The 24,524-nt window shown below is 31.6% G+C and overlaps 2 protein-coding genes across 3 annotated transcripts in view; both read left to right on the top strand.

Annotated features, from left to right (window-relative positions):
• The window catches only part of LOC139495292 (uncharacterized), a 184,583-nt gene that overhangs the window by 39,095 nt on the left and 120,964 nt on the right, over positions 1-24,524 (top strand). The window lies entirely within an intron of this gene.
• On the top strand, positions 4,567-24,168 carry LOC139495293 (uncharacterized). 2 transcript variants are annotated; one of them, XM_071283600.1, is made up of 6 exons: positions 4,567-4,620; positions 12,705-13,039; positions 14,070-14,311; positions 17,854-18,064; positions 20,262-20,345; positions 21,513-24,168. In XM_071283600.1, the coding sequence occupies exons 2-6, from the start codon at positions 12,808-12,810 to the stop codon at positions 24,029-24,031; spliced, it is 3,288 nt and encodes a 1,095-aa protein (XP_071139701.1). In that variant the 5' UTR covers positions 4,567-4,620; positions 12,705-12,807; the 3' UTR covers positions 24,032-24,168. The 2 variants fall into 2 exon arrangements, with proteins under 2 accessions (XP_071139701.1, XP_071139700.1); XM_071283599.1 differs by lacking the exon at positions 4,567-4,620 and adding an exon at positions 7,380-7,556.

Below are 24,524 nucleotides of genomic sequence, written 5' to 3'. Positions count from 1 at the left end.
GTCTTTTTATATTGCATGTCTACCAAAATTGTCCCTATACACAAGAGTAAATTAGTTGTTGTTTTGGGATGTATGAATACCCTGCCACGTTCGGTATATTTTTATGTTTTTGCTTTGTGTCGATATAATGAGTTGATTCTTTTTCAACTGATCTTTAAAGTTTGTCCTGTTTTTTGTGTTGTTAGATATAGGAAGATGTGGTGTGAGTGCCAATGAGACAACTCTCCATCCAAATAACAATTTAAAAATTAAACCATTATAGGTTAAAGTACGGCCTTCAACACGGAGCCTTGGCTCACACCGAATAACAAGCTATAAAGGGCCCCAAAATTACTAGTGTAAAACCATTCAAACGGGACAACCAACGGTCTAATCTATATAAACAAAACGAGAAACGAGAAACACGTATATATTACATAAACAAACGACTTTTTTTACACCTTTGTCTCGGGTCTGGGAGGGTTCAGCGGTAACAAACATGTTCCAAACCACACATCATTTATCTTTATTCGGCAAGTGTGCTTTTATAGATAAGCCAGTTAGTTTAATATTTTCCTTGTTGGGGCCTTTTATAAATGACTATCCCTCGATTGGTTGTTCTCATTATTTAAAGCCGTATAGTTTTTGTGTATAGTTGCTTAAATCCACTTCATTTGAATTCGGCTGGACAGTTGTCTCATTGGCAATAACACTACTTCTCCATATCTTTATGTAAGAAATTGTTTACCTCGATGGTATCACTTTTTGAAGTTATACCAAGGGGTTCATTGATGACTATAAGTATTGGTTTCAGCCAGAAAAATAAACCAAAATGAAGTTATCCTTAGTTATTGCCTGGGGTAGGTTTGAAAATGTAAAGATATCTAAACAGACAATGTGTATTAGTATTTACAATGGCAGCATGACGAATAAAACATCTGGATTAGACTACGAATATACTTTGATCACCACTGGATTTTTGTCGGGTTTCTATAACGCAGTCTTTGTGGTTTAATGTTGAGTTTCATGGACTGCTGTTGTCTTTTGTTTAGAGACCAAAAGGCTCTGAAATGTTTATCATTATTTTCACGATAATTATATTTTTGTTCCTACGGACAAAGCTTATTGTCTTTGTATGTAAATCGTTCTACTACGAATGGCTTGTTAAGGAATTATGAATAAATTAGCACTCAGGAAATCCCACATACAAAAACATATCATTTGACAAGAATGAGATTTTGGCGAATCATAAGTCCTTCGTGTTTTTAACGAAGACTACATTGAAGAAAAACTTCACAAAATTCCGAACATACAACGGTGCATTGTCGGCTCATCTGCATGTTCGACTAAAGAATTGTTTATTAGATTGACAAATATTCTTTCTGCAGTGATATTCAGAAATATTGTGAAACTGTTTACTCGCGAAGTGGTATTAACAAGGCAGCAATCGTACTAGCAAACGAAAAACACGTTTGAAACATTCAATCAACAGCAACCTAGTATTAACAAGATCTTGACCAAGGACATGCAGTGGGTTGATGGTTTATCATTACATGATATAGTGTTGTAACACGACAACATAAAGCGACACAATGTGAAATATATATTGAAATCGATGAACCCGATCACAAAGACATTTAAACCAAAAAAGTAAACATACTGTAAAATTGAAATTATACCCTTGCTGTTTCAAAATAAGTTTTTGAATCATATATCCAATTTCTAAATTAAATGTAACTGTTAAATGCTTCTTTAATAAAATCAAAACTATTCTGCTATTGTTTGAATGGTTTAGAAATATTGTCTGCCTGCAGAATATTGCAAGTTTTTTTTCAAAGTGCAGAGAATGTGGTTGTCTACTTGCACAAGATATGGTATATATCATTCCTATTTTCAGTCCGTTGTGGAAAAATTAATATAATCCCATTCGACAGAGACGCTTAAATGTATCTCAAGCGTTGGCTTGAGACAAATCTAGGCATGACAATATTGATATGCCCGTTGTACAGATTGATAACAATTCAAAAATGACTACAGGACGCAGATTTTACAAATATTAAAATACATGTTTGGTGTTTTCGATTTCGAGGAATTTAGAGTTTATTCATGTAGGAAAAATTGTTGTTTTTATCGTTGTTTAACGTATTGAAAGCTTATCGCTCTCTCTATGCGTGGCGATGAAACATATGGGATAAAATAAAAAAACATACGGTCAACTTCGCAGAAAAAATCAAATCCTACCCTCGATATAGATGTTTCTACTCTTGCGGTAGACGCGGTAGAAATTTGTGTCTCGAAAGAATTATATTTTCAGTTTCTCACTGAACGAATACACTTAAGAGCATGGGGGATCCATCCTTTTTTAACAGGAGGGATTCCCAATACATGATGAATGGGTTTTTAACTTCATGTTCCAATTCAAATGCATTGATCATAAAATAAAGAAGGTTCTAACCCGTGGAATCCCTCCCCTCTTTTGATCTGAAATGAATCTCAGCTAGGATAAAAACTCATCATAAGTAGATATAGGAAGATGTGGTGTGAGTGCCAATGAGACAACTCTCCATCCAAGTATCAATTTAAAAAGTAAACCATTATAGGTTAAAGTACGGCCTTCAACACGGAGCCTTGGCTCACACCGAACAACAAGCTATGAAGGGCCCCAAACATTCTAGTGTAAAACCATTCAAACGGGAAAACCAACGGTCTAATCTATATAAACAAAACGAGAAACACGTATATATTACATAAACAAACGACAAATACTGTACATCAGATTCCTGACTTAGGACAGGTGCAAAGATTTGCAGCGGGATTTAACGTTTTAATGGATCCAAACCTTCTCCCTTTTTCTGAAACAATACCTGGATTGCAATTTTGTATTTGCGATATACGCACGTTGAATATTTTTTTATCTTTGAATTACTCCAAGTTTTTAAAGTTTATTTTCTTGTCAAGTGAAAGAGAGTATTTATCATAAATCGCTTTTACTCTTATTAATCAATTAAGATTTAGAGTCATAAACAAACTCAGTAATTACCTTTTCATACCTCATGGTTCCTTCCGCTGACGATTTTTTTCTTTTTGTTTGCAATGTTTATTTATTATAACTTATCTTTGATGCATTAGTGTTAATTCAAATCAGTTGCGTATCATTTACACTGAAGATCAATCTGCTTAACAACTGGGATTACATATAAGAAGTTGTGATATGATTGCCAATTCAATGACTCTCAATCCGAGACCCAAAGTCGACAACTAGAAGTCACTGTACAACCTTCTATAATGATACAAAAAACATAACGCTTGTAACCATACATGAATAATTTAATCTACTGGAATCTTACTGTCAAATTTATAAAAAAAAAAGGACAATCATACGCGTTATCAGGGAATTTGTTATAAAATCTTTACTTAAAGCATAAAGTTCCATTAATGGAGATATAAAAAATGACCTGCATCACGTTTATTTAAAATAATCTGTCAAAAAAGACGACAAGATGTTTCGGCAGTCTAAACTTGATGATAAACCTGTTCTCAAAGGGTTAATCAGATCATCAAAATGAGACTTATTGACGAATTCAAACATGCATGGTACTCGTTAATTAACAACTAACCAAAATGCCGACAATATAAACGATTACAAAACAGTGGACTTTGAAAACTGAATATTCTTGTTGACACACACAAATGTTTACATCATGTGAATTTTGAATAGGTTACAATGCGTTACAACGTACCTATAGCAAAGGTGAGATGGCAAAGCATTGCCCGAAATGAAGAACACGTACATTATGTAGTTCCAGTGATATCGGAGACGAATAATATTATTTGTTTTGGTTGTTCGAATTTGATGAACGATCGTAAATTGTTTCTTCAAACTAAATTTTGACATATTTCAAATATAATGTCCATTTGCTAACTGTTTAATACGAAAAAACAATCAGTTTAGAGAAAAATGTATCTATTTATTAAGTGTTTTATAATAAAAAAATAAAAAAGTACCTTTATGTAAATGTAAACGCATAAGAATCTAACTTACTTTTTTTCTATTTAGTTTTTAACCTTTTATTATGCATGTTACTAAGCATGTATGTCATCAACATTTTGCACTTCATTTAAGAATATCGCACTGCATTTGTTCAGTATGTTTTTTCTATAAACTTGTATTCAGTTTTTGGAGAATAAAGTATCTATGTATCTACCGGGATACCTTGATAAGCCTTGACATCTCGTGGTCAGTCACAAATAGAAACAAACACAAAAAGGGAAATTAGCGACGACTCAACTATTAGAAAGATATGCTGTCGCTTCGAATGTTATGATAATAATAAAAAAAAAATTAACACAGGTAAAAAACTCGGTAGAATTTGACTAAACCACTCGAATTATCCTATTCGTAAATAACAGTTTTAAACTGAAGGATTGTTATGAAAGAAACTATTCCGTTTTTTTCCCTAACGGTACATATGATAAACAATATAAAATCATAAGACATTTATACATTTAAACACGAATATAATTACAGAATAGGTCTTTGATCCATTTCAGTGCTTCCATTGACATATCACCCCTTTGAACTTCATGCTAGAATACAATCCGTTTAAAAATTGCACTTGTGTTTCTCTTTTGTAAGGAAGGGTAAGTTTTTATTTCTTTGGTTGTGTCTAAAATTGATAATGTACATAACATGGATTTAAACATTTATGTATGTGACTAGAAATATATTTAGTAAAATAGGAATAACCTACAATATTGACAGTATCTAAATATTTAGGTTAACGGAGTATAAGTTCAACATACAGTGTATGATATTCTCATAATTAACTAAAAACTTCCTGATGAATATGTTTTTTCCTTTTTTTGGCCTCAATAAAAAACTCCAACCCTTTAAACCGAATAAGTTATATCTGGTGTTTAAGACGACATTTCCTTTTCATCAAATTCATTCACTCATTGTAGCTGTTGTACTTCATTCAAACGCTTGTTTGCATCGTGAAGCATAATGTAAGGGCCAGTTGCTTTTCTAAAATAGTTTGTTCCTTGAAAATATAATATTCACTTTATACCATGGGTTATACAATAATGGCCTTTTTTGTTTTTTTATACTGACGTTACGGGCAAGAATAACAAGCGTGTCCCTGGGAATGAGCAGATACACCAAAATACAATGCCATTATTATAAGTTAAATTGATTGATACTGACCCCCTATATATTACTTGGAATTTTATTATCAACTTTTGTATTCTTTTTTTAAATTGTTAAATATTTAGCCTCAAGTACCAATGCATTAATTAATTGTCTAAATGCGTTTCTGGCTCAGCAAATATGGTACCCTGAGTTGTAATATACAATAAAGGGACATAACCAAGAAATGTATAATCAACCCAAAAAAAATCTGTGAAAGAAAAACAATATACTTATTTCCAGTCGACTACTTAAGAAAACAAGATTATTTCGATCTATAAGTGTTGAATGTGTAAGGTTTAAAAAGATAATTATATGTTAAATTTGTATTAGGTCAATTTAATTCAAATCACATTGGAAAGTTTTGCCATTTAAACTGTCAAATAAAAGACAAATCATGAATAGAACCAACTGCTTGCACCGTAGGATGTGTTCAATTTCAATATGTCTCTATTGACATGTTGTTATTGGATATTGTCATGCTTTATTTATATATACAAACAAAATGAAAATCTGTTCTATGTTACATTCCAACGCACTGAAGAAATTCATACTAAAAGCACTGTTACTATACCTGATCTTCAGCTTTAGGTTTTCGTTTAAAGAAATTATTTTTGAACTATTGGCTTTTTCAAATCAAATGAAATGCGTATTAATAGTCTTTGTGCACAATGTTAATTGTAGGCCATTTAAACGACAAATTATGTTATCATACATTTGTACAACATATACGTCATTGTAACCCTGTTAAAATGATTACTTATCAGCTTTTATTGGAACATTTCTATAATTCTTAAAAAATGTATTGTATGGAATTTTATTATCAACTTTTGTATTAAGTTTTAAATTGTTAAATGTCTAGCCTCAAGTACCACTGCATTGAGATTAATTGTCAAAATTTGCTTCCGGCTCATAAAATATGGTACCCTTATTGGTGTTAAACAATATATGGACATAACCAAGAAATGTATAATCAACCAAAATTATAATTTGTGAAAGAAAAAAAAATATACTTATTCCCGGTCAACTACTTTTTTTATTATCTATAACTGTTGGTTGTGTGTGGTCGTTTACAAGGATAATAATATGTTAAATTTGAACGAAGTCAATTTACTTCATATAACATTGAATAGTTTTACCATTTAAACTGTCAAATGAAAGACAAATAATGAATAGAACTAACTGCTTGCACCGTAGAGTGTTTTTAATTTCAATATGGCTTTATTGACGTTTTGTTATGTTATATTGTAATGCTTAATCAATATACACATACACAATCAAAATCTGTTTTATGTTACATTCGACAGCACTGAAGGAATTCAAACCCAAAGCATTGTTACAATACTTGACCTTTAGTTTCAGGTTTCCATTGGCATAATAATATAATGAGCTATTGTCTTTTTCTTTTGAAATGAAGTGCGTATTAATATGCTTTGTGCACAAGGTTAATCGTAGGTAATGTAAACGACACATTTGTATATGATACAAGTTATAAGTCATTGTCTCCCTTTAAACCTGATCAGTTTTCATCTTTTATTGGAACTTTTCTATCTTTCTTAATAAATGCATTGTGTGGAATTTTATTAGCAACTTTCGTATTAAGTTTTAAATTGTTTAATATTTAGCCTCAAGTACCATTTCATTGAGATTTTTTGTCAAAATACGCTTCTGATCCTTAGTGGTATTATACAATATATGCACATAACCAAGAAATGTATAATCAATCAAACATATGATTTGTGAAAGAAAACAAATTACTTACTTCCGATCGACTACTTACAAAATAAACGATTTTTTTTTATCAATAAATGTTGAGTGGGTGGTCGTTTACAGAGCTAATAATATAGAAAATTTGAATGCAGTCAATTGTATTCATATAACATTGTAAAGTTTTACCATTTAAACTGTCAAATAAAAGACAAATCATGAATAAAAACAGCTGCTTGCACCGTAGAATGTATTCAATTGCAATATGTCTCTATTGACATGTTGTTATTGGATATTGTCATGATTTATAAATATATACATACAAAACCAAAATATGTTCTATGTTACATTTGAAATCACTTCAACAAATAAATACCAACAGCACTGGTCCCATACCTGATCTTTAGTTTCAGGTTTCCCTATAAACACAAATACAATGAGCTATTGTCTTTTTCAATTGAAATGAAGTGCGTATTTACATGCTTTGTAGACAAGGTTAATTGTAGGTCAGTTAAACGACAACTTCTATTATCATAAAACATATAAATCATTGTCCGCATTTAAAACTGATAATGTATCAGCTTTTACGAGAACTTTTCTATCATTCTTGATAAATGCATGATATGGACGTCAGTTGAGAATAACACAGGAACTATATTTTCTTCTTTCACGAAGGATTGTGGTAGGTGACGTTTTGATTTTGATATAGATACGCTGATGGATTTAATATCTTTTAACTGATAAGAGACATAAATTACGACAAGATTATTAACAGTTGTATACGTTTATATTGAGCGTTTATCTAAATGAGAAAAAAGATTTCACATTGTTTTTCTATATTTCCATCTTTTAAAAAAAATGCATTTCCTAATATAACATTGTGTAATGTGTTCTGGTTTTGGTGTATTTCTGTAGTAAATTAAACATGATTTTATCCGTATAGATGCCTGCGATTGAATCACATTGCACTGTTTAACAATATATACACAGATATAATCATGAAATCTTGACGTTCTCTATTTTAAATCGTCGTTAGACTTCGTGTTATTTCAAATTATAGAAGAAAAAAAATGTTTTAAAATTCAAATTTGAAGCTTTGCAATTTTTTTAATTAACCAATTTCCCTTTGTCCAGACTTAATATTATTAATTTTCTAAGGTATTGAAATTAGACGGATCATAAAGTACATAATAAGAACGAGACAAATATAGTTTATACTTTTACGTCCACCTAAGTTAAAGAAATTAAAAGATTGGGACTGCATTTAAACAAAAAAAAATCCCTTGTATGTTTTTCTCCAAAAACGATCTCTTACTTTTTTTGAGAATTGTTTACAGCAGATCAATGTGCTTTATTTGGGTGCTCAAATAGTACACAGACAAAGATTCGTATGATATGCCAATGATTATATAAACACTTAAAAAACAACATACCTTAAATTTGGAATTTATGACCTTAAAGGAAAATCATAATAACACAAAAAATATATGTACATTTTATCTAAACCACTCGAATTTTATGATAAAAGTTTCAAATTAAAAGAATGTTGTGGAAGAAACTTTTCCGGTTTTTTCCATAAGGACTAAATTTGTTTAGGGGCCAGCTGAATGACTCCTTTGAGTGCGGGAGTTTCTCGCTGCATTGAAGACCCATCGGTGGTTGTCTATTCTATGGTCGGGTTTTTTGTCTCTTTGACTCATTACCAATTTTCATTCTCAATTTTCTGGTATTCAATATAGGTTTCAACAAATATATAATACTGGACTGTTTATAACACAGTTTTCATTTGAACTTTGAATGAAAAAATATAAAGACACACAATATCAATTCAGTACACCGAGTTTTAAAATAGTATATTTCTGGAAATTTAGATAAGGAATAAGTAGTCCGATATTACCTTGACATCTGATGTCTTTTTTAGAACGGAACCATGTGAATTCAGATTACAGTCCACCTATAAAATATGCTTATCGGGGCTTTTTATAACCGACTATATGCGGAATGGGCTTTGTTCATTGTTGAAGGCCCTACGATGACATATAATTGTTAATGTTTTTGTCATTTTGGTCTTTTGTTGATAGTTGTCTCATTGGCAATCATACTACATCTTCTTTTTTATATATTAGCTTACCTAAAGTTAACTAGAGCAAAACTGTCTGGAAATCGGAATCTATTTGTTTTTGATTATATAAATAATACGTCATACGATTCCTTATTCATTTTATTGTTCGAATATATAACATCTATTTTAACAATTCCTTATAAACACAAATACAGTTTATTTCTTATCTACCCTCCACGTTTGCAATGGTTTGCATACAATAGATTGGATAACGTGACAAATCTTCTTAATCATTGTTAATATATGCGGATCACTTTCAAATTGGTCATTTATATAAACTAAAAGACAAATTAAAAGAGTTGGTATTACTTTGCTTCATAAAAAAGAATGGCAAACGTAAATACAAGTATCTTGTCTTAGGGAGGGATAAATCCTACTTTGTAAAGAATCATTCTGATTCAAACAAAAAAATCTCTGAAACCGATATTATCAAGATGCTTGATTTCTTGATTGACAATATATTTGTTACGTTCGGAGGACGTGTTTTTCAACAGACTGTCGGCATCCTAATGGGAACAAACTGTGCCCCTCTACTTGCTGAATTGTTTCTTTATTATTATGAGGCTGACTTCATGCAGGAACTTCTTAGGAAGAAAGATAAGAAGTTAGCAATATCCTTTAACTCTACTGTCCGCTATATAGATGACGTTCTTTCACTAAACAATTCAAAATTTGGTGACTATGTGGATCGCATCTATCCCATCGAATTGGAGATAAAGGATACTACAGATACAGTTAAGTCGGCTTCATATCTTGACTTACATCTATAAATTGACAATGAGGGTCGGTTGAAGACAAAACTTTACGACAAAAGAGATGATTTCAGCTTTCCAATTGTGAACTTTCCATTTCTAAGTAGCAACATTCCAGCAGCACCTGCATACGGGGTATATATCTCCCAATTGATACGATATTCCCGTGCTTGCATTTCCTATCATGATTTTCTTGATAGAGGGTTACTGCTCACAAGGAAGCTATTAAAACAAGAGTTCCAAATGATGAAGTTGAAATCATCCCTTCGTAAATTTTACGGACGCCATCACTAGTTGGTTGACCGTTATGGAATAACCGTTTCACAAATGATATCGGATATGTTCCTTACGTCGTAACTACAATCCCCTTCCCTTTCATGAATTTGACCTACCGAATTATACTATTTACCGGATTTGTAATCACATAAGCAACACGACGGGTGCCGCATGTGGAGCAGGATCTGCTTACCCTTCCTAAGCACCTGAGATCACCCCTAGTTTTTGGTGGGGTTCGTGTTATTTATTCTTTACTTTTCTATGTTGTGTCATATGTAATATTGTTTTTCTGTTTTTCTTTTTCATTTTTAGCCATGGCGTTGTCAGCTTGTTTTAGATTTACGAGTTTGACTGTCCCTTTGGTATCTTTCGTCCCTCTTTTATATAAGTTTACTCACTGAAATTGTATGCGAATTATTGAAATAACCCAGTCACATGAAAAATTGTTTTAACAGGAAGGACTTAATACAAATTAATGGAGGAATGTTTAAATAACATCTTTCGTTTGTAATGTTAGTTTCGTCATGTGTTAATTTGACATCCCAAATATATTGGAATTACTATTCGTAAAGATAATCATCCAAATTAAAATGATTTCACAATGGTTTTATTTAGGCTGATGGGGTTTCAAGATTTCTATATATATACCTGCATTCCTTACATACCAAACCAACAACTATATTCATCTATCAAACAGCCAAGTATTGTACAAATAGCATATGCACGAATACATAAAGTCTACTTTTACTTTGAACAAATGGTAATGTGAATATTTCTTGTTTGGACTACAGGATAAATCAGATATACATTTTATATTTGCGACAAAGTTGTATATGCAGGATGTGAATATGATACTTCACTTAATAATGCATGATAGTTATAAAATCTGTAACTATTTATTAGCAGCTACAGCAAGGAGGATTTGTGCGTTTAATAAACATATCTTAGATATTAATAAAAGACGTTGTGGTATGATTTCCAATGAGACGTCTTTCCACAAGATAACAAAATGACACAGAATTAACACCTATAGGTCACCGTACGGCTTTCAACAATGAGCAAAGCTCATACCGCATAGTAGCTCTTAAAGGTCACCGAATGACAAGGTAAAACAAGTTAAACGAAAAAAATTAACAGCCTAATTTATGTATAGAAACGAACGAAAAACAAATATATTTCTACTTAATATTTGAATATCAATTTCTGTTGATAAAAGCGACATTTTGTTTAATGAAGAATTATTGAAGTTATTGGCAAGTTCAACACAGATTGGTGTGCCTTTAAATATTATATAAATACCAAATAAATATGCAATGAAATTGAAAATGAACATGTGGAATATGCCAAAGAGCAAAACACAGTCGAAAGCCACCAATGGGTTATCAAATGTTAAAGGCGGATAAAATGTAAGAAATTAAAAAAAAACGGCCGTTGATAAGCATAACATTTAACCACCGAACATTAGGTTAAAGTCCAAACAAATTATTTGTTTTTCTCACTTAGGAAACTCAAAATAACATCACGCGATTTCAGACAACTGACAGGCCAGACTAGCTAGTAAACCAAGTTTTAATCAACATGTTTTTACATAAGGTATTGCGTATAGCAAATCAAGAATATGGCAGTTGTTTTCTATTCGTTTGGAGAGTTATATTTTCTTGGAGTTCATTATTTTGTTATTTAAGTTCATCATTTGTACCTCACTCCAGTGTCATATTTTGAGAAGGTTTTTTGCCGTTCCAGAATACCTTAGATCAACTCTGGTTTAATTCAGTCTTGCGTTTGTAATTTAACTATGCATGTAGCACGTTTTCGATCTGTTCTTTATCTTTTCCTTTTTCATGTTTCTTTTCTATATAAAATTGTCAGTTCCACATCTACTTTTAAAGGAGATCTATGTTTTTTTGTAAGATTCGTGTCTTTATTTTTTATGTGGTGTTTTGTGTACAGTTGTTTCTCTGTTGATTCTTTTTTTCCATGGCTTTGTCAGTTTATATTTAACTATTTGTTTTAATGTCCAATTGGTATCGTTTGCCTTTTTCTGTTTAAGTGTCTTTTATATAACATGTATAAATGTAGCCTCTTTTTTAATACGATCAGCATGTTACGTTCAAAATTGTTTTTTTTTACCAGTTTGCAGAAGCTTTACATATTTGTTATCTGTTTTGGGAAATCATGTGTTTGCGCAGTAGTAAAACACAATTGTTTTCAAGACAAAGGGTTTCAACCTTTACTCTCTAGGTACGATGGTTTAGTTGTATAGAGCGACTTCAAGGTACGGGAAAAAAGGACGGTATTCGTCGTTTTTGTTGTTTTAATCGGCGATTTACAGTTTCAATTTATCAGCTTTTTTATATCTGGTTTTAAAAAGTCTCTCAACCTTTGTTTAATGTAGAAAAACAGATATGTCTTTTTAAAATTCTCTAGCAACGGAACAAGAATATAATACTTGCTACAAACATAAATAAGCATTTCAAATAGCAAACCCTAATCTACAACCATGTTATTCATACAATGTACATATTCTTACTGCCTTGTTTCGAATCTTTTTATTTAAATTAATACATATATTTGAACAAAGACACTATATATACATGCATAGTTACAGCTACTTTCAATGTTGAACATAAACGCTTTGTGTACAATAAACCTTAACTCTTTTGTGTAATCTCATTTTCAGAAGTCAGTGATAAACAGTCAAATCATGATTATTAGGGAGGAGCAAAAAGACTTATTATAGGCTTACACTTCATAATTTGAACATTTACTAAATTTATGTTGTCATGGCGACTAACATGACTAAGGAAGAAGATAATTTTCTTCGCATTGTTTACTTAAATTACCGAGTAGTAACAACTGCGCTAAGGAGGTATTTTGACAGTGTACATCCAAATTTGCAATCAGTTTTGTCATCTCCATCAAATAAGGCAATACTTTCAGACCTGCACAAACCACCCAGAGGCCAAAGGAAAGTATTGTTTCCAGAACAATGGAATACTTTGTATCCATCATCAGGTAATTGTCTCCTTAAACTTAGAATATGAATAACATGATAATGTGGTAGATACTCTTGATGGTACTCAGATGTCAAAATATAATTAGAAACTCATCATATTGTCTTTTATACAAACAATCAAAAACGACAATTACTATAAAAATTTAGTCTTAATTCAGTGAAAGTTAAATTCGTGGTCTAGTTGCATCAAGAAATGACTTCATTTTGTTTAATCTACCGTTATGAGATATTGAACGAGAGTGTTGTTAATTGATCATCATCATTAACAAATGGCTTATGGTTAAAAATTGTCCATGTTGGTAAAAAGGAGTTAATTGAATTCAAATTTCCAATTGGCCGTTTCAGAATCTAAAGCATCATGGGTAATTTCATTGTTCGTACCCTAAAGTGAAAATAACGTTACGTCATTGGTTGAATTTCGATTGTTTAGGACGTTTTAAACCAATCAAAACGCTTTGGTGTACGCTTTTGAAAATATTACCCAGGATGCATTAGATTCTGAAACGGCGAATTGAACAAGAAGCCATTGCGATAAATTATGAAATTTGTAGTTATTGTTACGTATCCTTTTTTTATAACACAAACATTGGGTGTTAGATGATACAGGTATATCATAATTAGCAGTATATGTAATCAGGTATCTTTTACAATGTATTATTGAATTGGTGAATTAGGCGTTTCAGGTTAATAAATTTGAAAAGAGTACATAGTTACAATTAGAGAACGGACAATAATTACCAAACTAGTTTACAAATTAAGCAATATATACATATATGTAAAGTACAAGTAGACAGAACCATGCACGATGGAAAGGTATCATGAAAAATAGAGTTTTCGGCAATGCGAAATCGTTAAAAAGCATAACTGTCCTTCCATATGGCTACACTAAAGAAAGCCCTTTGACTGATGGATACACTTAACAATGAATCAGTGCTAAAACTGTGAGTGAATTTAAAGTTCGACACATAGCAGTTCATGAAATAAAAATGAATGAAAGAAAACATATTAAATTGTTAATCCTTTTTATAGGGTCACCTTTAGTATCATCTGCCGATTTAGATGTAACGTTGATGGTTTGTCTTCTACGAAATTTACCACCATATGTTTCACCACCAGCTTCTGGATTTGATGCTTTACCACTATCAAATGATTTGTCTCATGGTGCGCACATAGGACGGATAAAGTACTATAAAAATTTCATTGTTTCGCATTCAAAAACTGGAAAACTATCAGATCCAGTTTTCAACAGAATATGGATCGATTTGGAAATGGTATGAATATTATTGTTTTTTCATAGAATTGCAAAAACTGTGCGTCGTCATCCGAAGTAATTAATTTACTAAGATACATTGAGTGCAAGTGAATTGATCTCCATGAATTTGTTTTAAAGGGTTTCATACTACAAAAGGAAGGCTGCCATTGATTCTGGGGGCTATTTTCCTAATTGTTTACGAAATGTTCTATAGCGCGAAAAAACCCACTCCCCCTCATCTTCTGAAAATGTCCCCTTCCCTTTACGGAAAATTGAGCTCCTGTGTACTTACAAATGCAGTATACATTTTTAACTAGCTGGAAAAGCTATGACATTTTGAAAAACTGATATCTGAAGAGTGCCACTTTGTCCAGGGTATAGGTTGAATTTACCATGCCTGAGTAAGGATATTTAAACTATGTTATAACATGTTTGATACTTACTAAGTATATGCTTTATTACTATATTACAAAAATGGAACAACTATGACCAATTTAAAACATGAGGTCTAAATGAGGGTTCAGGTTTTTATAGTAAGGGACTCAATTTTCTACTGCTCAGTAAAATAGATTTTAACAAATGTCTAAGATATTTTATTCCTTCCAAGCATTTAGTAATGCATTACAACAACATAAAATAGTAAATATATAGGGTTCGTTTTTCAATGGAAGGAGGTTCAATTTTCCAGGGCTGAGTGAAAAAAAAAATCTAATCTGTTTTATTCCTACCACATGTACCAAGCATTTTTATTAGACGAATACGAATACATTTTTATTAGACGAGCGAAAATATTATTTAGATTTTGTGTTTTTGTGTAAATAAAATGAACAAAATCTAGATGTCAAAGAAAACAGGCCGGCTCTTGGTAATACTGTTATGCAACAGAGCTTTGTTTATTTGATTCTAATCAATTTACAATTAATTCTAAATATTAATTCTTTCAATTTATCTTCAATAGAAGTGATCAGTTTTATCTAAAAATTGATCAAATGTCCATATCACAATTTGGTATTCTAATATTCATACTCTTACATTAAAACAAAATACATAGCAATATAAATTATTCTTCGCTAATTTGTCATGCGTAGGCATTATACAATGTATAAATCATCAATGTTCACCTTACTTACGCTTTATATAAAGATATTGATAAAATATTATATAACCCTATAGTTTTGCATGGATACATGCAACTGGATAAAATCACACTTGTCAGTACTAAATGATGAGACATTGACATAGTTTTTCTGAAAGTGTTTTGTACGTCTTCTTTTTTTTTCATTTTAAGATAATCGGTCATAATTCTTCATTTTGGTCAACTCATTTATTGTTTTTATCTAACACCGGAACTACCAGAAGATGAATGTCATGATTGAAGAAGTTCACTAGAAATTCATCTTATGATATCTGTAAAGATTGTTGCCAATCTTTAATTTAAAAACAATATTTTTGAAATCTGGATATTAAATAATGACTTAACAACTTTTAAAAGTATCAGAGATTATTATTATCAATAATAATAAATACAAGTAAATAAAATACACTATGCTGAAACGTTTGAATGTGGTTTTCGTGTATGCGATATAACATCTTGGAATCTTTCAAGATTAGTTCAATTTCCGTTTCGTTATAAGAAAAGTCCGGTTTTTATCCTTGCGTGTAAGAATATAGTTCGCTACCGGTCAAGGTTTATCATGTAAACAACTGTCAGTACGAACAGAAATATGGATTAAAAAGAAAGCAAGCACGATGTCATAAGTTCCGACACCGATTCAACAATATCAAGCATGTAAATACAAGTAACTAAAGAAATGAAGGATTCATAACAAGCTAAAAAACAAAGATGTTATTTTAACGCCACATGTTGGCGGAATTTCGTAACGTTAAATCGGCAACTGTCAAATTTGCCGGGAACGACGTTACGTTTACAAACAGGTACTGCCGCGATATTTAACGTTCACAACAATTTATATACCTATATGGAGTTATTTTCTTTCATAACGTCAGGTCATTCTTTTTCAGGATCAACCTGGACGATACCATGTTTCAATGGTATATGCTCCAAGGCATAACATAATGACCTGTGTAAGGTCATTATTTTCCTTGCTAAACATGCAATCTATGATTTACTACAAAATTGTATTCGTCTAATAGTTATTTGTTGCCGATTTGGAAATTTATTTTCAAAAGTTCAACCGATGATAGATGTAAAAGAAACCGTCATTGTAGACCTGCAATTTAATTTTGAAACAAATAACGTGAAGTTTTGATGATTTATCGCTATAATAAAAAAAAACATTAGCATATAGGTCAGATGCATTTTAATGTAGACTTTCATAAAATAAATCCAGATTTAACATATTCGTGTGTAAGATTTTGAAAATCTTATTGAGTTAAACTGAATAGGTTGATTAATTTTTGGTTGATTGGTTAACGTCCAGTGGCAAATATTTCATTCATGTTCAGAACGATTCACACTGAATAGGAAATCATACTGTGACCTACATGTATTTATATTCGTCTTCGTGTCAGTTCGTAACTTTTTAAAATGTATGTAAACCTTTTACTCTATCAAATGATTCACTAATAACATAATCTTATATTCTATTGAATAACATATTAACGTAACTCACGAAAGGGTTGGGTGCGGAGGGTATATTATTTTATCCTGATTATCTTTTAATAAAATGTATTGCTATTCGAAAGACAATCTTTCTGAATTTTTAATTCGATTCAAGTAAAATGGTTAAATAAATAACAACTTTTCCGCGATAGAAATAACATAACAAATAGAAAAAAATACCCCCCATTTTCCATAAGCTAAGTGGTACAATAAATAACTTACAATTTGTCATCCACCGTTATCTAATGGTAACAATACATTCGTGTCTTACTTCATGCAGTTACAGTAATATTTTTTATTGTGTATGGATAACAATTTTTAAAAGGTTATTTCTAAATTATTTAGTGAGTTTTATTTCACATTTCAAATGAGCCGCAGGGCGTATTGAAACCTGAACGCATTATAAATGAATATCCCACTTTAGTGTTGTCGGTAAAATAGGATACTAAATTTGACAAATCTTTAAAAAAATAATATTTTTTGACGGTATATAAGTCAGATAATGCATATTTTAAGGTTGTTCTTGTCGTAGAACCCATCTCGGGGAGTCAGGATAGTTCAAAGAAAGACCTCCCTCCGGTCGGTCTTTCATTTGATCAATCTTGATACCCCTCGGTGTGTTCTACGACAATAAAAACCTTAAAATATGCATTATCTATAACATCCAAACTAGGTATGAGGTAAATTACGAGTGAAAATTCAGTCAACATTAGGTTAAACAAACTCTTTCTAAGGGACCAGAAACGACATCACTTAAAACAACTGCATAATATATAATTGCTTACATCTATTTTCAGTAATCTTTTGGTAGGTTGTCGTCTCATTGGCACTCATTTCTAATCTCCTTATTTAAGAATTATCTACATGAAAGATTATATGAAACTGCTCATTACACTATTTGATTTTTAAAATATTATTTTCATGTTTTCATTTTTTAGGCGATACATGGTTTGGGAAATCAGCAAGATGCTTTAGATGTAAGTGATGCAAAATCCAAATGTTTGGACTACAATGCACTTAAAGAACTTGTAAATATTTGTTTGAGTATTCGACGTAATCTGGAAAGATTAAATGTCCATGGTAATGAACTAGCAGTGCAAAGTTCAAAAATGAAGAAGCTAGAATCAGCGGTTGAAAATATGGAAAAAGGTAATATCTTATTAGAAAAAGAACGATCTGTGTGCACGAATCTATATTTTTCTCATTACATTAATGAGCATGTGTTCAGACACTCTGCTTGAAATCTGTTTAGATTTTTCGTGTTAACTATAACAATGAGCTATACTTAGCAATAACAATGCACTGAATGAATAATAAACAATAAATATTCTAATCTGGAATTATTTTAGGTTCTAAAAATTTGTATGATGAAAACTAACCCAATTTCATACGGTAATCTCTCCGCCTATGGTTAATGTTATTTTCACTTTTATATATTTTAGTATAAAGGTGGTATAACGTTTAACTGATTCAACATAGGTATCTCCCTGTAGTGATATGTACCACCTTAATTTACTTATTCATAATTTTCCACATTTCAATACTACTTAGTTAAAGTGTGATACATTTCTTATCAATTTTCAAGTATTTAAGATAAATCCAGATTCAAATAACTTCTTGGATAGACATTCATTTCAATAGTACAAATATTTACACAACTTTGATCATTGTTTTATTTATTTTGTTGTCAATAAAAGAAACAAAAAATATTATCGCTATATACAGCTATGAACATGTATGGTCATACATTCGGTACATGCCTACATTTTGTCAATGCACGCAATCAATGTTTTCTTGTTATTTATGGTGTCATCACAATAAATCCGCTGGGTATGTACTGATTGAAATTTTAGTCTTAGATATATTACAGTAATTTGTTCATCTAGTCATCTTTCTTTCTATTTATAGAAACATCTATTTCTCCGTCCCAGGGTCCATCTGCCAATTCTAACAAACATTTGATGAAATCAATTCTCAATCAACATAATGATTGACTTAACTTTTCCTTTAATTTGCATTATCCCTAGTATGCCTTAATTAGTTTCCTCAAGCATTACATTATAAAATAAACACTGGGTCGATGCCACTGCTGGTGGACGTTTCGTCCCCAAGGGTATCACAAGTCCAGAAGTCAACCTTTCGGTGTTGACATGAATATCAATAATGTGGTCATTTTAATAAATTTCCTGTTTATCAAACTTTGAAATTTTCGAAAAACTAAGGATTTTCTTATTCCAGGCAGAGATTACCTTAGCCGTATTTGACACAACTTTTTGGAATTTTGAATCCTCAATGCTCTTCAACTATGTACTTGTTTGGCTTAGTAAACATTTTGGTATGAGCATCACTGATGAGTCTTATGTAGACGAAACGCGCGTCTGGCGTACTTAATTATAATCCTGGTACCTTTGATAACTTTATCCAAGAGTTATACGAAGTAGACAGTCAGGAAATATACATTATGGGCTTTGCTCATTGTTGAAGGCCGTACGGTGAACATTAGTTGTTAATGTCTGTGTCATTTTGGTCTCTTGTGGACAGTTGTCTCATTGCCAATCATATTACATCTTCATTTTTATATTTCATACTTAGTTTAACATAGAAAAATATAAGTCGTTCTCAAATTTATTTTTAAGTGTCATGTACTATCTCGTGTATGCTTGAATCATTTATTGGTGTTTTTTTTTTTTTGTGAATTTCAATTCACTTTTGAACCTAGAAAAAATGTGTGGTTTTTCATTCAAGATTTTAGGACATTTAACAGTTATTTAAAGTTCAATATCTATACACCAAAGGGTATTCTCGTGCATTTTTTTCTGCATCTGATTTAATGGCTTATAAATATCCAACCTTATACTTAAAAAAATGTCAATAAGCACTTTAACGGTGTTATATTAACTCACAGCTGATTATGTCATTAGTTGTTATTGAATTTAGACCTTTCAGTACATAACTACAAGTTCCCTCAAATAATATCGGTATGCTATGGCTTATGTCTTTTCGTTAGTTGTTTTGATATAATGATTGTCGATTCGATGAGTGAATCCTCTTGTTTTAGTATTTTGCTGTTAAATCACTTTACCATGTTAGTTGTAGGGTTGGTCGGCTATATTTGTTTCTCCTTTGATTTTTTTACATTGAAAGTGTGTATGTCAATGCCTTTTGAAGCTTTCAACGTGGTCTTAGTTATGCTCATGTATGAAGGCTATTCGATGACCTATAGCTGCTTACTTATACCTTATGTCACATGATCTTATTTTTTTAACATGTCACTGCCATACAAATTTTGGTAATGAGTTTCCGTGGTGTTTTAATCAAATGGATCTGAATGCTGTCCTTATTGTAGAAAAAGAGGAACATTCTGATCTTAAAGAGAAAATAATGAAAATGGAAACTGAGCAGGACGAAGTTATACCAAAGAATATCAGAGGTATAGTATCAGTTTATATGCTTTGAAACTTTATAACTTGACAACAGAGGACTGTGGTAAAAATATTTAAAAGAACTATTAGTTTTAATTAAATGATAAATAAAGTTTCCAAAACTGTTAAATAAACTAAAAATAGATGACATCACAATGAAGGCCAGAGATCACTGTTGTTTTTTTTTTTGCTTTTTTTTTGTTAAACAGAAGATAAAAAAACCAATCAAAAGTCAGTGGCAAAAAGTATAAATTAGATCACATGTTAAGGACATTTGACATATATATGCATGTTTAACCCCGCCACATTATTTATGTATGTGTCTGTCCCAAGTCAGGAGCCTGTAATTCAGTGGTTGTTGTTTGTTTATGTGTTACATATTTGTTTTTCGTTCATTTTTTATATAAATGAGGCCGTTAGTTTTCTCGTTTTAAATTTTTCTACATTGTCATATCGGGGCCTTTTATAGCTGACTATGCGGTATGGGCTTTGGCCATTGTTGAAGGCCGTACGGTGACATATAGTTGTTATAATGTTTGTCATTTTTGTCAATTGTAGACGGTTGTCTCATTGGCAATCATACCACATCTTTTTTTTATATTTGCATATAGTCATCGCAGTAGACCAACGATACATCATCGTCCACAAACCTTCTTTTTTTTACTTTAGATTTACGACATTCGGTATGAAGGTTGTATCTTTTTACGGTATTTTGTATTGTTATAACCTTTTTGTCATTTACTTTTGACCATATATTTAAATAAATTGATGTTAATATGGAACATTTTTATGTATGCTTTTTTTAAATTTAGTATAAACCATGTATTTATATGTTTTTTTCAATGATTTTACAATAAGATATATATCTTATAGTACCTTTCCATGGTTAGACAAGACAATATCCTTGTGCCTTAAATGAAACTATCAGTGTCTTGGTTAGTTTAAATTATAATGCAATCAAAATACGAAGCAAATGATGCCAACAAAGTCAACCCCGTATTACACTTCAGGTCGTCATCTAGCCTTCAACGATAAGACGATAATGTCAAAATATGAAACAACTAACACAACATACGTAATCCACTATTAATTGCCTGCTTATTATGAGATAGTTAAATTAATATTAATTGTCATTATTTTATCTCTAATTAGCTACACTTTATAATATTTTTCAGACCAAATAGAAAACGAAATAACAGAATGGGAAATAAAAGATAATATGTTTGTGTCTACAAGAGCAAGTGAGCACGTACTTGAGTGTTTACAGGACAACAGTTGTTTGACTTTAACTGCCCCATCAGGAGTAGGAAAATCTTTTATTGCAAGACACACAGCACTAGTTTTACAAAAGGCAGGGTACAAAATAATACCCGTGATAAAACCAGATGATATCAGAGATTATTATCAACCTGGTAAACATACAGTCTTCATCATAGATGATATTTGTGGAAATTTTACTGCCAACCAACAACAGATTGAAAACTGGCAACAACTGTTACCTGTGATTAAAACAATTATTGCAGACAAATGTTGTAAGATTATTGTATCTTGTAGGTTACAAGTTTATAGAGATGATAAGTTTAATATATTAGAACCTTTTAAGACCTGTGAATGTAATTTAATGTCAGATAATTTATGCCTTACAGCTGAAGAAAAAGATAGTATGGCAAGTATGTATATTGATTCAAGTTTAGACAATATTGATAAACTATCACAAAATAGTGAATTCTTTCCTCTTTTATGCTCTTTATATCTTAGGGAAAAACATGGAGATGTTAAGGAATTTTTCAAAAATCCATTTTTCGTCTATCAAACTGAACTAGACTGTTTGGGTAGGCATGGAGATGAGGGGAACTATAAAATATGCAGTCTAGCTTTACTAGTTCTCTTTAATAATCAGCTGAAAGACAAATGGATCCAGGGTACAGTAACACGTGATCAACAACAACTTATCGAAACTACATGTGATGCTTGTGGATTGAACAGAGGTACTTCCAAGGCAAAACTAAAAGAGGCCCTTCTCACTCTAGAAGGTACATTTGTACATAAACAGGATGGTATATATAGAACTGTACATGATAAATTGTTTGACTTCATTGCTCATTACTTTGGTCAGAAAATGATTGAATGTTTAATAGACCATGCTGATAGTGATTTAGTACATGAACGCTTCATATGGAGGAAATCAACAGATGACAGGAACAGTAAAATAGACTTCATTATTGAAATACCAGAAGATTATTTTGAATTATATTTAGAAAGATTTATAAAGGACTGGTCAACAGGAAAAGTGAGAGTTGCATTTATGAACACTAATTTGACAGTTTCAGAATTTAGACAACAGCTTTTAAAGCACTTACAAAATCTGAACAAATCACTTCAAGTCACATTAGCCAATAAATGTGACACAGTATTATCAAAAGAGCACCATGGATCAGGTAGTACTCCGTTGATACTGACTTGTTGTAATGGTTATACTGATATGTTACAGTGGATGTTATATAACGATGTGGATGTGGATCAATGTAGAGGTGATGGGTTGACTGGGTTGATTTTCGCAAGTCAGAACGGTCATACAGATATAGTAAAGTTGTTGTTAGAGAGGAATCCTAACATTGATCAATGTGACAGTAATGGCTGTAGTCCTCTGAGACTTGCAAGTCAGGAAGGACATACTAATATAGTTAAGTTGTTGTTAGAGAAGTCTCCTAATATCGATCTATGTGACAATGTATATGGTTGTAGTCCACTGTACATGGCAAGTTACAACGGAAATACTGATATAGTAAAGTTGTTGTTCGAGAAGAATCCTAACATTGATCTATGTCGAAATAATGGATGTAGTCCTTTGTACATTGCAAGTCAAAACGGAAATACTGATATAGTAAAGTTGTTGTTAGAGAAGAATCCTAACATTGATCTATGTCAAAATGATGGATGCAGTCCTTTGTACATTGCAAGTCAGAACGGAAATACTGATGTAGTAAAGTTGTTGTTAGAGAAGAATCTAAACATTGATCTATGCTGTAATGATGGTTGTAGTCCTCTGTACATTGCAAGTCAACAAGGACACGCTGACATAGTAAATGTGTTGTTAGAGAAGAATCCTAACATTGATCTATGTCAAAATGATGGATGTAGTCCTCTGTACATTGCAAGTCAAAACGGAAATACTGATGTAGGAAAGTTGCTGTTAGAGAGGAATCCTAACATTGATCTATGTCGTTATGATGGTTGTAGTCCTCTGTACATGGCAAGTCAAAACGGACATGCTGAAATAGTACGGTTGTTGTTAGAGAGGAATACTGATAAATGTAATTATAATGAATGCTTTAGTCCTCTGTACATGGCAAGTCAAAACGGACATACTGAAATAGTAAAGTTGTTGTTACAGAAGACATCTACTATCGATATATGTGATAAAGATGGCTGTAGTCCAATGTACATAGCAAGTCAGAACGGTTATACTGATATTGTGAAGTTGTTGTTAGAGAAGAATCCTATTGCTGATCTATGTGACAATGATGGCCGTAGTCCACTGTACATGGCATGTAATAATGGTCATACTGATATAGTTAAGTTATTGTTAGAGAGGAATCCTACAATTGGTATATGTGACGAAGAAAGTTGGAGTCCTCTGGATATAGCAATTCAGAAGGGACATACTGATATAGTGAGGTTACTTTTAGAATAGAATGTTTTTGTTTGATATATTGCTTTTCTTTCATTTACGTCTATCGTTGTTTGATATTTACTGCAATTTACCTAATTTCTTCTCTCTGTGTTTGATATCTACTGATATTCATCCAATTATTAATGTCTTTTGCTTATTGTCCCATTACTAATATATTTAAAAAAAAACGGTTACGAAATACTTACCGCAAAACTTCATTATACGTGGACATTTAATGATTGTGTGCTAGTAAAAAAATAAACATATTTGATATATATATGTTCCGGACCATATGAGTATTTGGACCATACGCGTATGGTCATGGCCATATGCGTATACTCATATGGTCCGACCATACGCGTATGGTCCGACCGTACGCATATGGTCGGACCATATGAGTATAATACTCGTTTGGTTATTAACGGGCCGGACCATATAAGTATATGGACCATATAGGTATTTTTTTTGTAAATCACATTATAAAAGTTTCAATAATACAAAACCTTTATCTAAA

The sequence above is a fragment of the Mytilus edulis genome, chromosome 11 (genome assembly GCF_963676685.1).
Source record: "Mytilus edulis chromosome 11, xbMytEdul2.2, whole genome shotgun sequence".
Classification (NCBI taxonomy): Eukaryota; Metazoa; Mollusca; class Bivalvia; order Mytilida; family Mytilidae; genus Mytilus; species Mytilus edulis.
The sequence above is the reverse complement of the archived record's forward strand: the minus strand, read 5'-3'. Positions and strand labels throughout refer to the sequence as shown.

Coding starts and splice junctions, on each gene's coding strand:
- LOC139495293 (XM_071283600.1), top strand. CDS start 12,808: ATGGCGACTAACATGACTAAGGAAGAAGATAATTTTCTTCGCATTGTT. Junction 14,312..17,853: donor TATGGATCGATTTGGAAATG/GTATGAATATTA, acceptor TTCATTTTTTAG/GCGATACATGGTTTGGGAAA. Junction 20,346..21,512: donor TATACCAAAGAATATCAGAG/GTATAGTATCAG, acceptor AATATTTTTCAG/ACCAAATAGAAAACGAAATA.